Source organism: Oryx dammah, unplaced genomic scaffold (genome assembly GCF_014754425.2).
Source record: "Oryx dammah isolate SB20612 unplaced genomic scaffold, SCBI_Odam_1.1 HiC_scaffold_18, whole genome shotgun sequence".
NCBI lineage: Eukaryota > Metazoa > Chordata > Mammalia > Artiodactyla > Bovidae > Oryx > Oryx dammah.
The window spans coordinates 51,705,715-51,725,632 of NW_024070202.1; the positions used below are offsets into that span (position 1 = coordinate 51,705,715).

At 36.7% G+C, this 19,918-nt stretch overlaps 1 protein-coding gene across 12 annotated transcripts in view; it reads right to left on the reverse strand.

Annotated features, from left to right (window-relative positions):
- The window catches only part of ST7 (suppression of tumorigenicity 7), a 269,338-nt gene that overhangs the window by 203,475 nt on the left and 45,945 nt on the right, over positions 1-19,918 (reverse strand). Inside the window, exon 1 of one of the 12 annotated variants that reach the window (XM_040260883.1) lies at positions 16,834-16,941. The exons of 5 other annotated variants lie outside the window; for them this stretch is intronic. In XM_040260883.1, the coding sequence (XP_040116817.1) occupies positions 16,834-16,846 (13 nt within the window). In that variant the 5' untranslated portion in view covers positions 16,847-16,941. Of the gene's footprint in view, positions 1-9,345; positions 9,777-16,833; positions 16,949-19,918 lie in introns of those variants that run through there. 6 more of the 12 variants (XM_040260879.1, XM_040260882.1, XM_040260878.1 and 3 more) reach the window with 6 other exon arrangements.

The following is a 19,918-nucleotide window of genomic DNA, read 5'->3' on the forward strand; positions in this document are numbered from 1 at the left end:
GGAAAAAAAGACAAACCTAACTCTTGGAATTTCATAACTCATTTTTTCATTGCTGAGAAAAGTTAAAAGACTTAAATGAAAGGGCAGATATACCACGTTCATGAATTGGAGAACTAAAAATTGTTAAACTATCCATTCCTCCCAAACTGCTTTTAGATTATACACTCTCAATCAAAATACCAGGAGGTCTTTCTGTAGAAATTGACAAGCAAATTTTAAAATTTCTGTGGGATGAAAGAATCAAGTATAGCCAAAAAATTTTGGAAAAGAACAGACCTGGAGGGCTTACATTACTTGATTTCAAAAGGAATCATAAAGGTGTAGCAATCAAAACCATAATACCATGGCCTAAGAATAAACACAGAGATCTCTGGAATAAAATAGGATAGAAATACAGGGTCAGTTGATTTTTTATAAAGTTGCCAATTCAATGGGAAAAGGACTGTCTGTTCAAGAAATGGTGCTGGAACAACTGAATTTTGGTGGGGGGCAAAAAAGTAAACAGCCAGCATTACCTCATACTATACACAGAAATTTACTGAAAATGGATCATAGAACACATAGAAGCACAACATAGAAAACATTTGGGAGAAAATACAGGGAAAAAATTTTTATGACCTTCAGTTCAGTTCAGTTCAGTCCTCCAGTCATGTCCAACTCTTTGCAACCCCATGAATCACAGCATGCCAGGCCTCCCTGTCCATCACCAACTCCCGGAGTTCACTCAGATTCACGTCCATTGAGTCAGTGATGCCATCGAGCCATCTCATCCTCTGTCGTCCCCTTCTCCTCCTGCCCCCAACCCCTCCCAGCATCAGAGTCTTTTCCAATGAGTCAACTCTTCGCAGGAGGTGGCCAAAGTACTGGAGTTTCAGCTTTAGCATCATTCCTTCCAAAGAAATCCCAGGGCTGATCTCCTTCAGAATGGACTGGTTGGATCTCCTTGCAGTCCAAGGGACTCTCAAGAGTCTTCTCCAACACCACAGTAGGAAAAAAATTTTATATAGGACACAAGAAATTGAGAAACTGTATGTTATCAAAATTAAAAACAACATTAGTAAGAAAATAAAAAGCTACAGACTATAAGAAAATACTGTCAAGACATATATCTTTAAAAAGATCATATCAAAATATATGAAGAACTCTCAAAACTCAATTATAGAGCTTCCCTGGTACTCAGTGGATAACAATCTGATTGCCAGTGCAGTAGACACAGGGTCTGTCCCTAATCCAGGAAGATCCCACATGCTGCAGAGTAACTAAGCCTGTGTGCCACAACTACTGAGCCTCTGTTCTAGAGACTGGGAGCCACAATTACTGAGACCACATGCACAACTACTGAAGCCCTCACGCCCTATAGCCTGTGCTCTGCAACAAGAGAAGACACCGCAGTGAGAAGCTCCAGGTACCATAACTAGAACAACTCCCACATGCCACAACTCGAGAAAAGCCTGCGCAGCAACGAAGACCCAGCACAGCCAAAAATAAAGAGATCAATTAATTATTTAATTAAATTTTTAAAAATGAGTGCACAGCTTTCTTGAATGCTGTGATTTTTTTTTAAATACCCAATTATAAGGCAAAGTATCAATATTTGAACAGACATTTCATCAATGAAGATATATCAATGGTCAACAAGCACATGAAAAAATGTTCAACATTTTTACTGATGAAGGAAATGCAAGTTAAATTCATAATATATCACTGCTGCTGCTGCTGCTGCTAAGTTGCTTCAGTCGTGTCTGTGCGACCCCATAGACGGCAGCCCACCAGGCTCCCCCATCCCTGGGATTCTCCAGGCAAGAACACTGGAGTGGGTTGCCATTTCCTTCTCCACTACACACTCACTAAATTAGCTAAAATTTAAAAGACTGACAATATTAAGTATTGCCAAGAGATAAAGCAATTGAACTCCCACACATTGCTGCTGGGAATGCAAAAAAGTATAACCATTTTGAAAAACAGCTTGGCAATTTGTCAACAATTGCATTTCTACTTTCCTAACCAAGAAAAGTGAAAACATATGTCAACACAGAGAATTATACATGAGTAATTACATCAGCTTTGTTCATAAGAACCAAAAACAGGAAACAATTCAGTATTGTCAGGCAAATGGCTGAGCCAATTATACATTTTTTCTACTACTTGGTAATAAAAAAAGATGAAGTACAAACAGCCATAACAACATGACTGAAAACATAATGCTAAATGAAAGAAGTTATACAAAAGAATAAAATACACTGTATGACCTCATTTATGTGAAAGTCTAGAAACATAAACTAAAGTGGCACAAGGTAACTTTGGGAGGTGATAGATATGTTCTGTATCTTGATTGTGATGGTTATAAGTAGGTATACATTTGTCAAAATTCATCAAACTGTACATTTTAAATGTATCCATTTTTTAATGGATACATTTTATCATATGTATATTGTTCTCCAATAAAATTATTTCAAGAAAAATCTGGTTTCTCTTGTCAAATTCTGCATATTATATAATGCCAATTCCAATGACATCCAATTTTTAGTTTGATTTATGGGTACCTGTGTCAAAAATAATCTAATTTACACTGACTTAACTGAAAGAGAAACATACAGTTTTAATATTATAACCCTCTCGGTTCTCTTCTCACTGTCTCACTCCACCATCTCCAGCTGAACTTTAAATTTCTTGAAAGCTTTTTTCCTCTTATTGCTTATCATGGGCAATTCCTCTACACTCTATAAATATTTGTGAAATTAAATCAAACAGAAGTTCTCCACAGTCTGTCTTTCCTAGCCTTACTCTTGAGAACCGAATAGAAATTAAGCCTTCAAATGTCTTATAATTTTATTTTTTTCTTTTACTCACTTTAACACAATCTTTCATCAGTTTTATGTAGTCTCTTCCCTTCAGATCTCCTACTAAGTCCCTTCAAAGATCCTCATGATGGAACTTCCACCCATTCTTACAAAGTGACATTTCCCTTTCTTCAGCCAGTCTTTCCCACTGCCTGAGTGACCCTTAATAAGCCCTACCCTGGTGCAGATGTCCTGACCCAAAAAGGCAGATTCCCCTAACATTCAAGAGTTTGTCAGATAAGTCACACTTTAGGCCCAGAGACCTTAGATGGTAGATGGCCAAACCCTGATAGGGCATGGTACATCCATGATTTGCTTTCAGGCAATCGAGCACCAGAGTCTCTACGCTTAAGTCACTGCAACAGGCACGTGGTTGCTGCCATTTCTACAACATGCATTAAACATACATCTTGGTCCCTCCGTTCAAAATAAACTGAATCCATTACTAATAAAAGCAAAATCTCTACAGAGAAAATATTACAATTTACTACTCGCACAGCAAATGTGACATTACAGGACTTTTAAATAATTCAAAACTGGCATTTTCTAATTAAAGACACACTAATAAACATGTTAATGAATGTTTTACACTTACTAGGGAAAAATAGTGGGATATAAATACACTTCAAAAAATGTAAAAATGACCATATAATTTATTTTCTTACGTCCCATATGGTCTTGTATTGAACATGTAATAGTATTTGAACATAATTTAACATGGTAACTACTGTTAACGTTAAAAATACACATTATCAGTGTAACTAATATGGATTCAACCCAGAATCCATAACAATTCTATTCACATCCTGTGTAACTCCATGGGGATTCTATGAGGAAAGTTTCCATATATGGTAATTTTTCCCCATAGACTCCCCACAGTTTATACAGGATATGAATCTGGTCCATTGTGACAACGAAAACAACAGATCACTGAAAACTCATGTGTAATTTCTGCTGAACAAACCAGACCTACAATTAAGGAAACCAGTACTCAAGTGAAAATAAGTACTCTGAACATTTTAAAATAACCACTGGGTGTTTTCATTCCATTCCTATACTAACAGAATCAGTATATAAATATCCAGGGGGAAAAAAAAAACAAATTCCTATCTTTATTTCGTTTAAAATATTCCCTTGATTCTAATAATCACTCTGCCAACTATTAACAGGCAAGAAACCCAAAAGGAAATTTCACATCAGACTTAACATTGTCAGAAGAAAAAACAAGACAATAATACAGTAAGACAAGTCAAAAGTATTATATGAGCTTTACTTCCCAGGCTCCTGTATGACCATGTCCCATGTCCCAGTGTAAATTCCAGTGATTCATAATTATTTTTCTTTATTGTGACTTTAGCCATCTGCAGTTTCTATTTATCTAAAGTCATGTAATTTTTTTTTCTTTTATTTAATGTTCTAAGTATAGAATGAGCAGTAAGTTTTTGTGTGTATATTTAAGTATGTGCATTTAAAGTAAGATGAAAGCATCTAAAATTCAATACAGCTAAATACTAACAGCTGGATTAAAGATTTGGAAAGGAAAATGACTCTGAATTACCTAGCTTCATATGACAAAAACTAATAAAGGAAGGGATATAGTACTAAAATGTCAACCATAGTAACAGCAAAAACAGCAGTGTCATACAGTGTCAGACTTTATTTTTTTGGGCTCCAAAATCACTGCAGATGGTGATTGCAGCCATGAAATTAAAAGACGCTTACTCCTTGGAAGGAAAGTTATGACCAACCTAGATAGCATATTCAAAAGCAGAGACATTACTTTGCTGATTAAGGTCCGTCTAGTCAAGGCTATGGTTTTTCCTGTGGTCATGTATAGGATGTGAGAGTTGGACTGTGAAGAAGGCTGAGTGCCGAAGAATTGATGTTTTTGAACTGTGGTGTTGGAGAATACTCTTGAGAGTCCCTTGGACTGCAAGGAGATCCAACCAGTCCATTCTGAAGGAGATCAGCCCTGGGATTTCTTTGGAAGGAATGATGCTAAAGCTGAAACTCCAGTACTTTGGCCACCTCCTGCGAAGAGTTGACTCATTGGAAAAGACTCTGATGCTGGGAGGGACTGGAGGCAGTAGGAGAAGGAGATGACAGATGAGATGGCTGGATGGCATCACTGACTCAATGGACGTGAGTCTGAGTGAACTCTGGGAGTTGGTGATGGACAGGGAGGCGTACTGTGATTCATAGGGTCGCAAAGTGTCGGACACAACTGAGCGACTGAACTGAACTGAAGGCTTATACTGCAGAACAGTCCAGTTGTGAACAGCCACTTTCTGAAAGACCATAGTTACTGTTAACATCTCAACTGATTCACATAAATTACACCAAAACAATAGACCCAAGTTTAATCTCACGTATGACTGGTTGTCAAGAATGGCCCTGAAATACATAAAAAGGGAATGTGACTCATTTATTCTTCTATAAAAGAGTTGTCTGTTTAATTATACAGTTTCTTGGTGATCTAATATTGCTAGAGTATATTCATTTTACTATCTCTCACATAATGGCTCAAAATTTGAGATAATTACATTGTTCTTAGAAGCATGATACCATACTCACTATTAAAACTGAGAAGCTGTCAGTTCCAAATTAATGCATTCATCAGTAATGAAAATAAAAAGCAACAGCTGCCCTTTTGGTATGCATCAAAGAAAATCATATGCGGCAGCACATATACCCCAAATCCTTTCCAGCATCTAGCTGCCTACTGAAGGTGAGAGGGGCATGCAGAAAATGGCAAGGAAGATTTGCAAGACAGTCATACCACAGCTAAAGAGAACTGACAATCTGACACACAGGTCCACCATATACCCATCACCACTAAACTCACAAAATACTACTGCTCTGTTGGGATTTGGGTAATTTCTCTTTCCTTTTCAAGATACAGTAGATGTTCTTTCTAATATGTTACAACTACAACAGACTGTTCAAAGGAGGGATTAAATGACACTATTTGCCCCAAGGGTACACTGTTTCTGAAAAGGTAGGATGTTGCTCTCTTCCCTGAACTAATAAGGTAAGTGCTTTTAAATAAGACACTTTAACTTGTTAGAAAAGAGCACAATTCCCACCACAGCACATCTTAAATGGTACCCTTGAGGACTAAAAAAGTTAAACATGGGAAGGGAGACAGGAGGAGGACGGAGCTAGAAAAACACTAATTGAATAAATGTCCATGTATTTGAAATGCTTACTCTTTGGAGAATAACTGGTTTTGTGATGTAGGATGTAACCAAATGGCAGCAGTACAAAGTCAGTGTCCCCTACTTCACAAAAAAAGAGGAACTTTTTCTCTATTTATAAAATTTTAAGAGGAAAGGAAATTTTAATTTTTGTGGAATTCCATTGATTTTAAAAATATGAACTATCATTAAATCAAGCATTCAGCATATGCATTTAAATGACTATTCCCCTCACTAAACTTTCTTTTTAGTACTTACATCCTAAGCCTAAATTACTTTGACCAGACTAAAATTGCATTTCCTCAAAGCAGATAAAGGGCAAACCTACTACTCCCATTTTTAGACATGGGAAATTTCGGTAAAGGAAAAGCTCAGTGAAATACATCAAGATGGTAACAGATTACAGAAGCTATACTTCCTGCTTTGTACTAATGATTAATTTACACATAACATAGAATACTCTCATTTCAAAGTAGGCTGAAAATAGTTTGTGTCCAATTTATACAACTATGGGAGACTCAGATATACTAAGTTAGAAAAAATGAGACTCCAACGCTGTTGGAGTTCTTCTGTAAAGTGAATCAAGAAGATATTCACTGAAGCGAGGTCAGACAAGGCATTTATTAATTCTGTTGCCATAACTATGTAAGTTTTAACTCTGATAAACTTTTTACTCTTCCAGGTAAGTTTCTTTTGTCATTTTAAAGACTCTTAAAATGTGTGTGGCTGGTGGGGGGTGGGGGGCGTGGGTGCTTTTTGGGCGTTTACATTAAGTAATACGATTTCAGTGAGACTAAACATGTTATAATGTGATTCCTAGGTTACCTCAAATTCCTGACCTGAAACATGAAGTCAACTTAATCAATCCAGTACTTGAAAATGAAGGCATGGAAATTGCTATTGACATTTCCTTTTCTTATAGGCAAAGAGTTAAAAGCAGAGAAAGAAAATTTTAATCACGTACAAGTGACAATATCAACAGAATTCAGAATAGTGATCACCTTTTGGCAAGGAACAGAAGTAATATTGGGACAAGCAATATTGACTGGGAAGGGTCATCACAAAAGAACTTTCTGGATTAGAAACAATGCTCTGTATCTCAAACTGGGTAGCAGTTCCAAAGTGTAAACAGGCAAAAATTCAATGTGTTCCACACTTTGATTTATGCATTTTATTGTATGTGAACCATACCTCAATTTAAAAGTAAAAGCATCAAATACAAGTAAGTTACTGCAACCAGAAATTAAGGATAAGAATTATGAAATTAGAATATGTTAGGAAAAAAAATGAACCTTTCCAAGATCTAGCATAGCACTGTACACAGAATAGATAGCTAAACAAGTATTTACTGTAAAAATTTAGTAAAAATATACCAAGTGGTTTGGAAGATCCCTTCTGAACTAATCAGAACTTCTAATGTGACTATTTTTCTGAATATTCTAAGTACAGCCTCAGTCTATAAAACAGCCTCCAAAAGATGGAAACTAAAGGCCTAGAAAAGCTATGCCTCAAAACACAAAGAAAATACACTTGTCTCAACTCTGACTACACATTTAAGGAATCTCCTTATCTAAGGAAGGCAGTCCATTCTCAACATTTTGCAGCCACTGACAGTACAAATCTATCTTTGGTCTTCTAGTTACAAGCAGGAAACAAAACTTAATACTCAGTAAAGTAAAAAAAAAAAAAACCTACATGATGATGTTCTGTCTTCTGAATAGCATTCTATCTGTACAGTAATTTGGTAGCTATGGAGACCCAAAGCAACCTGCAGTTTTCAAACATAGATCATAGCACATGGGTGATATTATCAAAAGATGAGGTTTAACGATCAAGAAAGGCTGTCTGCTGGGTAAACCTGGCCAGACAATGTTAGAGGCCCTACGTCAAGAACCCAAAGGTTCCCACACTGAGTCTCAACTTCCATTTTCAGCTAAACAAAGTAATAAGACTAATTTTCCTTTAGGATGTAAATACTTCTATCTACTCTACCTAGGTTCCTACTTAAACAAAATTCAATGACTGAAACGAAACTGGAAGGTCTTCGCCACTAAATAATCTGTTTCTAATCCTGGGTGACAATAATTCCAAATGCATCATTTTAAGTGAATTCAAAAACCATTTTTAAATTATTAAAAAAATAAAACTATCACATGCTGAATGGGAATCACATTGATTGTTATTCTATCTTGACCTTGATAAGGCACTGTGGTAATTTCAGAAATGGGACGCTTGTAGGTAAAACAACAAAAATAATCCACCCTTTAAAATAGCCAATCAAGAAACAGAAGACTTGCGAAGTATCAGCTCTCTTGAAATACTGCTATTCTGGAATAAATAATAACACTGATTACCCAAAATCAGAAAGGAGAGACTGAATTATATATTCATAAGAAATGTGTTTCTTAAATTCCTGCCCTAACCCTCTCTCCCCACAAAGCCAGTGTCTTGCCAATGTTTAAAGTCCTAGGTCAGCAGGTTGAGTCTTTATAAATTCTGAACTGTCACCTTTGCTTATGGATAATGACAAAATATTCTGCAGAGCCTGTATAACTGCGTTGACAAGTTATACTATTCTACATCCAACATTAAATAATTCACGTTACTTAGGGCTGGTCATCATTTTTCAAATACCCATTTTAGCTGTTCACAAGTGCCATCCAGCCCAGCCCCTTCTGCGGGGCCTGCTCTGCACCAAAGCAATTTCATTGTATAAGTTTTAAGACAGATATGCTGCTGCTGGACTGTGGCACTAGCCAGCATATCAAAATTGAAGCCATTGTGTAAAAAAAAAAAAATCCATTAAAAAAAAAAGCTTAACCTTTATTCTTTGTATCTACATATAATGTCTGCCCCTATGTTTCTGTAAAAATATGGGAAGAAACTATATAATGACACCTCTTTCTCCTTTTAGATTAAAAAATGTAAGCCTTTTTTTCTTTCTTAATAAACACTAACATCTCAGATCCTCACAGTATCTATTTTAGGGTTTAAGGGTCATTATAGAACCACAATAGATCAGTGACAGACTTGATCCCACCAATTAACACGTTCTGGGGAGGCTGCCTAGATTCCTGTCTTCTTCCCTCCCTCTTGGAGGCCTGATTTTGACCACACTGACATCCCTGGCCTTAAGGATGAATAACCCAGTGAAGGGGAAGTCCTTTTCCTGAGACCAATTTATTTGTAATTAGAGTCAAAATACAAAGGCTGGTAATAACCTACGGCAAAGTGATATGAACTCCAAGCCAATGAAACCATGACAGCAAGCAGATTTCTAAATAGCAAAGTGAGATCCATTTACTTACATGAAGATTCAGTGCCAAACATGGCTGGCTCCAGAGGCTGCTTTTAAAAAATTAGAAGAATGGAGGAAAGAAGGAAGGAAGAAAAAAATCGAGGACAGTGTACGTGTGAGAGTGGAGAGATGAGCTGCTACACAGCAGAGGTCATGAAGACAGACAATGCAGTCCAAGCTGTGTCCAGCTGCCAGATTCTCCTCTTACAAGCTTCAGTGTTCTCCCGTGTGATTGAAAAGCAAGGTCTCCTACAGCACCAAAAATCGAAGAGCTCCTTTTGAAAATCCAATAGGGAAAGGCAGGCCGACGTGGCTCTTCTGGGATGCAGGGAGGCAGGACTAGGTAGCAGCGGGGGCAAGACTGGGAGCAGCAGCAACAGCGGATACTGCAATCCCCAGCCCAGTTATAGCAGTAAGACAATAGCAGGGCTTATGCATACACTGGTGACGTCAGAGACACTGCACAGACCGACTGCGCTGCTTGAGCCAGAGGCTCCAGGGGCTTCAGGGGAGCAGGCAATTCAAAGGGGAATTCCTTTGTCACAAAATGCCCAAGACCAAGAGCCACATACATATTCACATATATATTCATTCTCCTGACAAGATCTTCATCCTGAGATACTAGGCACTAAAAGAGACCTCAAAGAAATTTAAATATTGGCTTTATAGCAACCAACCACAAAGATATGCAAATTAGGGTTCTTGAGTTTATGCAGCAAGTAGAACTTTTCAAAGGAATTAAGAATATGAGAAATGAGAAAAATAACCTACCATTTAAAATAACTCCAGAGTTCATTGCTTTTTCAGTAGGCTTGGGTAGACTGACAGATCAGGGATTGTACACTCAATCACAAGTATGTGAAAATATGTACACTATTCCACACATATCCTGGCATATAAATTCACAAGCAAATATAAAACAACACTATAAGGGCTTAAAACACTGTTTGACATCCAGCGAGCACTCAAATGTTAATGAATACATTATTAGCTATTTTACAACTATTATGCAAATGTGAAAACCACTACTCCAGGAATATGTGTACATACACATATGTTTCCTATCCTATTTTTTTGCTTTATTTTTATTTTGTCTTATGAGAATTCCTGTCATTTTTCCAGGGTAACTTAGTAATGTTAATGCTGTGTACACACACCTGTGTACACCTGTGTGCAAGTAGGCATATATGATCGACAATCATATTTCTTTTCCACCCACCAAAACAAAGAAGATATTATTATTTTGTCTCCTGATTCATTACCTGCATTACCCTCTTAGAAATCTACTTTTTTCTAAAATCTATAAGTGCACGGACTTTTATTAGAATATCTATCCAACACAAGCAAAGAAAGTTTGTTTCAATATTTTAAAAATATTGAAATGCACAAAAATGTGTAGGTGTTTTTCAATAATCCCATTGTTAAAGTTATATAAAACAAGAAGTTCAAAAGCTCAAGTTTCTTTTCCATTCATTCATCTAAGGTATATACTTTTTCTAATACTTTCTAAAGTTTATAGGCATGTCTTTACATAACACAGCTTTTAAACGCTAAATTCTTATATGGTTGTGGAACTGCAAATTACCATCTAAAAACATCACTAATAGTTCTTCTAGTCAGTATATGTACATCCACCTCATCTTTAAATGGTTACATAATGGTCCATCATATGGATGTGCATAAAGGTAATTTGACCTTCATCTTACCGAAAATGTTAAACCATTATGGAGAAATTGCAATGATGCTACATAAGAACAAATGTTTTATTGTAGGTAAGATAATAATGGGGACTTCCCTGGTGGCTCAGACGGAAAAGCGTCTGTCTACAATGTGAGAGACCTGGGTTCGATCCCTGGGTTGGGAAGATTCCCTAGAGAAGGAAATGGCACCCCACTCCAGTACTCTTGCCTGGAAAATCCCATGGATGGAGGAGCCTGGTGGGCTGCAGTCCAGTCCATGGGGTCGCTGAGAGTTGGACGCGACTCAGTGACTTCACTTTCACTTTTCACTTTCGTGCATTGGAGAAGGAAATGGCAACCCACTCCAGTGTTCTTGCCTGGAGAATCCCAGGGACGGGGGAGCCTGGTGGGCTGCTGTCTATGCGGTCGCATAGAGTTGGACATGACTGAAGCAACTTAGCAGCAGATGGTAAAGAATCTGTCTGCAGTGCCAGAGACTTGGGTTCAATCCCTGGGTTAGGAAGATCCCCTGAAGAAGGGCAAGGCAATCGACTCCAATATTCTTGCCTGGAGAATTCCATGGACAGAGGAGCCTGGTGGGCTACAATCCATGGGGTCACAAAAAGTCAGACACGACTGAGCAACTAACACGTTAACATTAACAAAGATAATAATAAGGGCTTCCCTGGTAGCTCAGTGGTAAAGAATCCTCCTGCAATGCAGGGAATGCTGAAGATGTGGATTTGATCCCTGAGTTGGGAAGATCCCCTGGGGGAGGGCATGGCAACCCGCTCCAGTATTCTTGCCTGGAGGATCCCACGGACAGAGGAGCCTGGCGGGCTACAGTCCATAGGGTCACAAAGAGTCAGACACATATGAAGTGACGGAACAAACACACACACAAGATAATAATAACCAATTTTTACTAAAAATTGTTTATTACTAAAATTTTTATTACTAAAATTACTCTGTACCAGGTATTATTTTGAAAACTTCACATATATCAGCTTACTTAATCTTTGTAACAATCCTACAAGACAGATACCATTATTATTCACATTTGATAGATGGTGGTCATGCAGGTTACTAAATGATAAGCTGGGATTCAAACCCAGGCACTCTGGTTTCCACACGTATGCTCGTAACTACTCATCTATAATGTCTCTTGAAAAAAAAATTACCAAAATTATATTTTAAGAATTCAACTAAAATGAAAGGAAAATACAAATCAATAAAAAATATGGAGAAGAAAGTTCTTAAAAGAAAAAGGTCACCAAAAACACTAAAAATGAGAGAAAATTGCAAAAATTAAGAAAAATGCATCCCTCCCAAATAAGCAGTCCAGGTTAACAACCAGTGGAAAACACAGGTATACCTCAAAGATACTGTAGGCTCTGTTCCAGACCACCACAGTAAAGTAAGTCACACAACTTTCTGGTGTTCCAGTGTATACAAAAGTTATGTTTACACTGTACTATAGTCTATTAAGTGTGCCACAGCATTATGTCTAAAAAAATGTTAATTTTAAAATACTTTAATTGCTAAAAAATACTGACCATCACCTGAGCCTTCAGTGAGTTGCAGTAATAACATCAAAGATCACTGATTACGGGTCACCATTGTAACAAATGTCACACTGAAAAAGTTTGAAAAATGTGTGAGATGAAAGTGTGTGAAAATGAAAAATGAAAAGTTTGTGAGAATTACCAAAATGTGAGAGAGAGACAGAGTGGGCAAATCTGTTGGAAAAAATGGTGCTGACAGACTTGCTTGATGCAGGGTTCCCCAAAACTTGCAATTTGTAAAAGGATGCAATTTCTGCAAAGAGCAATAAAAGGAAGCTCAAGAAGAAGAGGTATGCCTGTATCAATAATGGTGCTGATATATATAGCTGTAGGAAGTAGGAAAGGGCAATATACTTCAAAAGGGCTAAAACCAGAATATTATCTTACATGAGATCTGTTTTAAATTGTATACCAGATGTTGCACATGAATAGTCACACAAAAGAGGGTGGATGTGGCCAAAAGAAAGGCAAAAGGAAAAGTAGAATAAGCAAAGGATCCGTGGATAACAGATAATAGTTATTCCTCCATATGAACCAGTTCCACATGTGTGGATTCAACCAACAATGGATCAAAACATTCAGGAAAAAATATTACAGCAAGTTCCAAAAGCAAAATTTGAACTTGACACAAGTTTTTTTGTGTCAAAAATGCTATTTTTGACATGGCATTTGCATTGCATTTACATTGTACTTACAACTTACATAGCATTTATCTCATATTAGGTATTATAAGTAATCTTGAGATGATTCAAAATGTGCAGAGGGGATGTGTGTAGGTTATAAGCAAACACTACACAATTTTTATATAAGGTATTTAAGCATCTGCAGATTTGGGGTTGGGGGTAGTCTGAAACCATCCCCTGCAGATACTGAGTGACAAATGTACTTTCCATAGTCTATATACAACAACTTCTTGCCAACTCACTCATGTAGCCCCTCTCTTCAGTTCATACATGAAGATGTCTATATGCATATGTAAATACATTTTCTGAGTGCCTATATTTATTTCCTGGCACAGACTTCTAACAGTAAGTTAAAGGCTGCATTATTTTTCAAGACATCTACTTTTTAGATAACTATAGCAGGATCAGGCTTCCCTAGGGCTCAGTTGGTAAAGAATCGGCCTGCAATGTGGGAGACCTGGATTCAATCCCTGGGTTGGGAAGATCCCCTGGAGGTGGGCATGGCAACCCACTCCAGTATTCTTGCCTAGAGAATCCCCATGAGGAGCCTGGCGGGCTACAGTCCATGGGGTCGAAAAGAGTTGGACACGACTGAGCAACTAAGCACAGCATAACAGGATCAGTATGTTAAAAAAAATATTAGGTCTCACTTGCTGCATAACTGGACACATGACAGCCTCTAATTCCTATTAAGGTCTCTATAATCTTCAGATGTCAGAGGTATTTCTAAACACCTCTGGAAGGTTGGAATCCATATGGCTGAAGACTCATCTTTGAAAATACAGATTTTGAAACTTTAGTTTGCTCCCATTCTCTCCTCTGGGCAGCTAGCACGAGCTCAGAGAATGAAGACAAATTTTAATATGCTACCTAAGGAAAATGTAAAGAAAGGAAATGAAGGAAGAATAAAACTGACTAATGTCCTCCACACTCCTTCATAAAATCACATAATATACTCTAAAACCAAAGTGATCTGTGGATTATCAATTATGTACAATTATGCCTGCCTGTGACCTTGCCTGCCTGCCACCCTGCCCTTCTATTAGTAAAGTAAGTACTGTTAATTTCAGGATAAAATTAGTAATGAAAGAAGAGATCAACATTCAAAATAATTTAGTGGTCAAATAATTATTGTTAAACTAGAATGTTGTGAGAAAAACAATAGTAAAATATTAAAGCAAGTCAATAGTAATTTTTAGAAGAACCCCGATTCATAAATCAACTCAACAACTATTTCCTGAAAGCCTACTGTTCTTGTACTCTAAGGGTACAGCCATTAACAAACTCCCTCCTCTATGGAGCTATATTCCAGAGGGTGAGGCAGACAAACAAATATGTAATGCATTCAGTGGGGGTATATGTTATAAAGAAAGATAAGAGGAATTAGAGGATGAAGACTGATTGAATGGGAGGGTTATTTTAAGTAAAACTGTCAAGTAACGTCATCCTAAAAAGATGACTTCAACAGAGACCTGAAAAACTGAGAAGAAACCACATGGGTAACGTGGAAACTACATGGGGAAAGAACTTTCCAGAAAAACAAAATAAATCTATTCTTAAATAATTAAGACTCAATTTTCTATTGGAAGATAACCCCTCTAGTGCTATGATGCTGTCATTAGTATTAATACAAAAGTGGTTGTGCTGAACTATGCTGACAGCAAAATAAATTCTATTTTCAAATGCAAAAGAATTCACTCTCCCATGAGCTGAAAACATGTGTTCTTCTCATCAAAGTTTAATATACCAAATATACCTATTTTTGCAAATATGGAAATATTTTTTAAAAATCACCATAGAAGACAACACTCAAAATAGCTTCCCACCACATCAGACAACTAATTTAATTAATTTAATTATCTCTATTAATTTGGTAAGAATTTAAACCTCATTTTCTCTTAAGAGTATATACAGCAATTTTAAAAGTGTCATATCTGGAGTTCCTCTGGAGCTGTATCCTTTGTTCACATTAAAGTTTTATTTTCTTAGTATTCCTCTTGATGTTTATTTAGCATGTTAAAAGTTGTGTCTTTTAAAATACCATCTATGAAAAAAAATACCATATATGGGTTATTGCTTAAAAACAACAGAGAAGTGTTTTAATGACAATATATAAACTACAGAAAAACTGTAAAAATCAGTGATTCTGTCCTTTGGGGAAAAAATTGTACAAATTTATAATTAAAAATACATGTATAGTAAAGCTCCCTGGTAGGACTTCAGAAATTTTATTTCTTTGCCTATAAAATGTATTCCTTCCTTCTTCAACATAGAAACAGACATAGAGCCTTCTAACATACATGTAAGCCTTCTAACAAATAAGTATATTCTATTTCAGAGTTCTGGCACAAAATTCTGGTACACTAAAATCAAAAGGAAAAAAATCCAAAATCCAGAGAGAGAGAGAGATACTATTATTATATCTGCTTTAAAGAACTCTAAAATAGGAAATATGGATTTATAAAAAAAATGTATTTGAGTATTTAGAATTAATTACTTCTAAATGTTTCAGCTTCAAAAAATATTCACCACAAAAGTCCTTTACATAGCAAGTGCCTAAAATTTGCATTTTATTAACAATTTCACAATAATTTGATTTTCACCATAATTAGCTATCTTGCTAAAGATCTATCCATAGAGCAAAAGGGATCATTTATAAAGAACATGTAAGAGCTTAATTTAAATGCACACTAGAATTTTGTCATTATTTGGGGTATGGAAAAGAGGTCTCTGCCATGGTAGAAAAATCTTCTTAAAAGTTTTTGTTGTTTAGTTTATAAGGAATATGTCAGAAAAGTGTCACCATAACCCAAAAGTTCAAATTTAGGGAAATATAATTTTGAACTAGTTGCACAAATTTTGAGCAAAGATCCATGCCCTTATCTCCTATTACCACCTCACCTCTCAACCCCGCTTTCACCCCATCCAATCTAAGGGAATCCCCTACTTACTCATCAAGAGTTAACTTAATCTTAACCACCCACAGTTAACTTAATCTTAACTTTACTCTTGTACCAACTTACCACTCAGTGAAACTAGAAACTAAGAACAAGGTTAACCAGTTTAAAAAAAGAAGAGGCTAGTTACACTCAGAAATTTAGGTTAAAAACTGAAATTCTCCAATTCACTTCACTATGTCAACTCTATCTAAAAGATGGAGCCATGCACATGTACAAAACCACCACCACAATGTCAAACATGTGTATATTTTATTCTCTCTGTGGCATAGTCTGAACTCAGATGTTTGTACTCCAAAGCTTCTTGACCAGAGGATAAAATGTGAATTAAATATAAGTTGCTGTTTATTTTAAGTCTGTTTGTGTATGGCTCAAACTAAAATACAAGAAACAACAAGCATATGTCTGACAAATTCCCTTAAGTATATATGTATGCTAAATTAATCATGATTTGTATACAACAAAGTAATACATACAACAGGAGTAAACTCATGCATAATAATTTTTTAAATACCTTCATTTACAAACATAGCCAGTGTAATTTTAAAATAATTCAAAATAGTATATTTTAAGTAATTCTACATGGCTGGAAAATATTTTAAATTTAATTTTACCTGTATAATCCATAGAGAAGCAGTAGGCAGGGAACCGGGTATTTTCCAAAGTAAAACTCTATCAGACTCAAAATGAAACAGCTCCCTGGACAGGCAAACCGCTCTGGGGACAGCCTCCTGCCATGTGACATTGAGCACACACACACTTCTGCTTATCTCTATTCAAGTTGCAACGGTCATGGCTCTGCTCTCCTTTGCCTGTTTTTTTAGTCATCCTTAGAAAAGTCTTTCTTAGAAGAGAAGTATTATTTCTTCCCATTTCATTCTGTATTATTAGTTTAAAACTAGGGGAAAAATAAATTTTTTTCTTTCTCTGAGTGAAAAGAACTCTAAATATGGATACTTCATCCTAGTACTCAACATTACCAAGCAGCATAACCTGAAAAGAGTCAGCAACCAAAGTTTTAGGAAAAACCGTCTTTTGTCATTATGCTCATTCCTTTGATAGTATGCACATGTGATCTACTTGAAACACATTTGATTTGTAAACAAACCTAATACAGGTGATGAAAGAACAATCCTTTAGAGCATATCTAAAACCTTTAACTCATTTATCTGAGTCCTGAAACAGACATCAGATGAAAAGGACATATGGTCATTCCTATAACAGACTGTATCTGATATAATCTTTTATGTCACATTGCCACATGCACTGAGCCATCTTTTCCTTCATTACCAATTGTTTTCATCCTGAATACGTCCTGGCTAAAGAAACCTTAAGAATGGTTACCTCATCTTGACACAACAATTCTTTAGACCTTGCACAGACACAAGATACAAATTTTTAAATTTTTTATCAGCTGTCTTTTTTTTTCAGCAACCTGAATGGTTGGATAATTTCCAGTTTATAAATATAGCAATACTCTCCCAGATTGCAACTACTTTGAGAAAGAAAAGTATTGATGTTTTGAGTGGTTTTATTGGAGTAGTGGGATATTTTGCCACTTCTCTTTCCATGGAATAGGTTTCTCCATGAGATAATTACAAAGTTGACAATACTAAACAATATGATTCTAATCTTCAATATAACATCAGAAGTATAAACAGTACAGAAATTTAAACATTTTGAGCCCAACATCATCTATAATTCTATGAAATGAATGAGAAAGCATCATTACATTCAGCCATCTAGGCGATGCTTCATTACCATAAGCAGATCCTATTACACCACCATTCTGCTCACAGTCAAAAGCTGTTAATTCCCATCAACTTCACCTGTCACTGTTGCTAAGCAGCCCTGTCTTACTTCTGGGGCTTTAATTCTCTTTATCTCAATCTAGGGTACTGACTGGGGAGCTTTCCATGAGCCATAAAAATTTGATATACTTTTTTCCTGGTAATTAAAATGTGCAAGTGGATAAAACATTATGATTGTTTTAAAATGGTAAGCTAAAAATTCCTAATAATAGCTGTCTTAATTTCCACACAACTTATAAGTATGTGGAAATACTGATAGCCATTATCAGATGTCACAAGAAATGATGTTTTGAGCGTTTCACAACTTAGTGCTATCAGCATGGATTTGAGCACCATCATTTTAAGAATGATTGTTTTATTTTTATCCTTTATATTTTATAACTCTTAAATCACAGATATTTTAAGGAAATGCATTTTATTCACAAATAAGAACATAATGAAAAATCCAAATGAGAAAGTAAAAGACAGATAGATGGGTAGATGGCTCTAAAACCTACCGTCCACAATTAAGTAATTCACCACACCTCAGAACGCCAGCAGAGTGGTTAAGAGCCAGGCTTTGTGTCAGACAGACAATCTTAAGCAAGTTTTTAAATCCCTCTGATCTCAACTAAGTGACAAAGGGCCTAGATCAACATCTGGTTTGTGACAGCTAGTATGTAAACACCACTTAATGTGGTCCAGGCATTGTTCTAAATCATGCATTAATAACTTACCTAACCCATACGATAACCCTGTGAGGTATTATCCTCATGTTATAGGTGAGGAAACTGAGGTGTGGAGGGTATGTAACTTGACTGAGGCCACACACCCTACATAACAAAGCCAGGATTCAACCCAAGTAGCCTCACTTAGATTTCTTGTGCTTAGCCACCTCCACAGATAGATGATCAATAAATGGAAGCAGAACAAGAAAGATCATTTCCAAAAACTAGGTTCATTCTTTCCAATAAAACCAGTCCTGTAGTTTGCCAAATATTTTAGTTCAGAGTTCATAAAAACTCTCTTTTTATAGTCTATGTTCAATCCCAATACACAGAAAAATTAAACAGATAAGCAGGATGAAAGGGATAATGTCTAAAGTCATTGTGATAGCTTAAAATGAGAGTTGCACTAGCCAGTTAAGCAGAAATAAGTACTCAAGTGCAGAAAGTTATAACCGTAAAAGGACTTGTACTGTGTACTACCCCACTCTCCTAGCAACCACTAAGTCCCTCCTTCCCCTCTCTACTTTTCAGTTTCCAAATGTCACAGAAGATATGACTTATCTGGCCTCCAAAGAGGCTGAGTAGTTTCCTCTGACTGTAACTTCAAAGCTTACTCAGGAGGACAGCACCTTCAGGTAGATCCCCCTGCCTTCCTCCCCAAGAGTTTTCTCTAGCCTCATCTCACCCTCAACAAAGGAGACTCACTAGTATGCCTAGATGCACTCCTCAGACACAGAAACAATTACATCACAGTCCTCCCCAAAACACACTTACAAGTCATGGGAGTCACAGGTTCTTTGCAAGTCATTTGTTCCCAGTCTACAGCCGAGGGACAAATGTCCTAAGTGCAACTGCCTGACTCAGGAACTGCCCACACTGCATCCCCGAACCCCATCCCAGATTCAGGCTATAATCTATCCATTCATGGTCCAAGCCGGAAAAAGTAAAATTACTGAACCAGACCTGCTGAATCAACACTGCTACTCATTACCTCTCTGGTTTGGAAAAGTTCTGGAATACTGAGGAGGTTGAACTGAATGATCGCTAAAACCCTGTTCAACTCTAACGATACAGGATTCTACTTTAAGCCAATTATAGCTGGATGAGAAAACTGAAGTGATTTCCAGCAGAGAGCTCTTCCTTTTCCTCCAGCCCACGTCACCCCTCCTCCACTGTGCTAG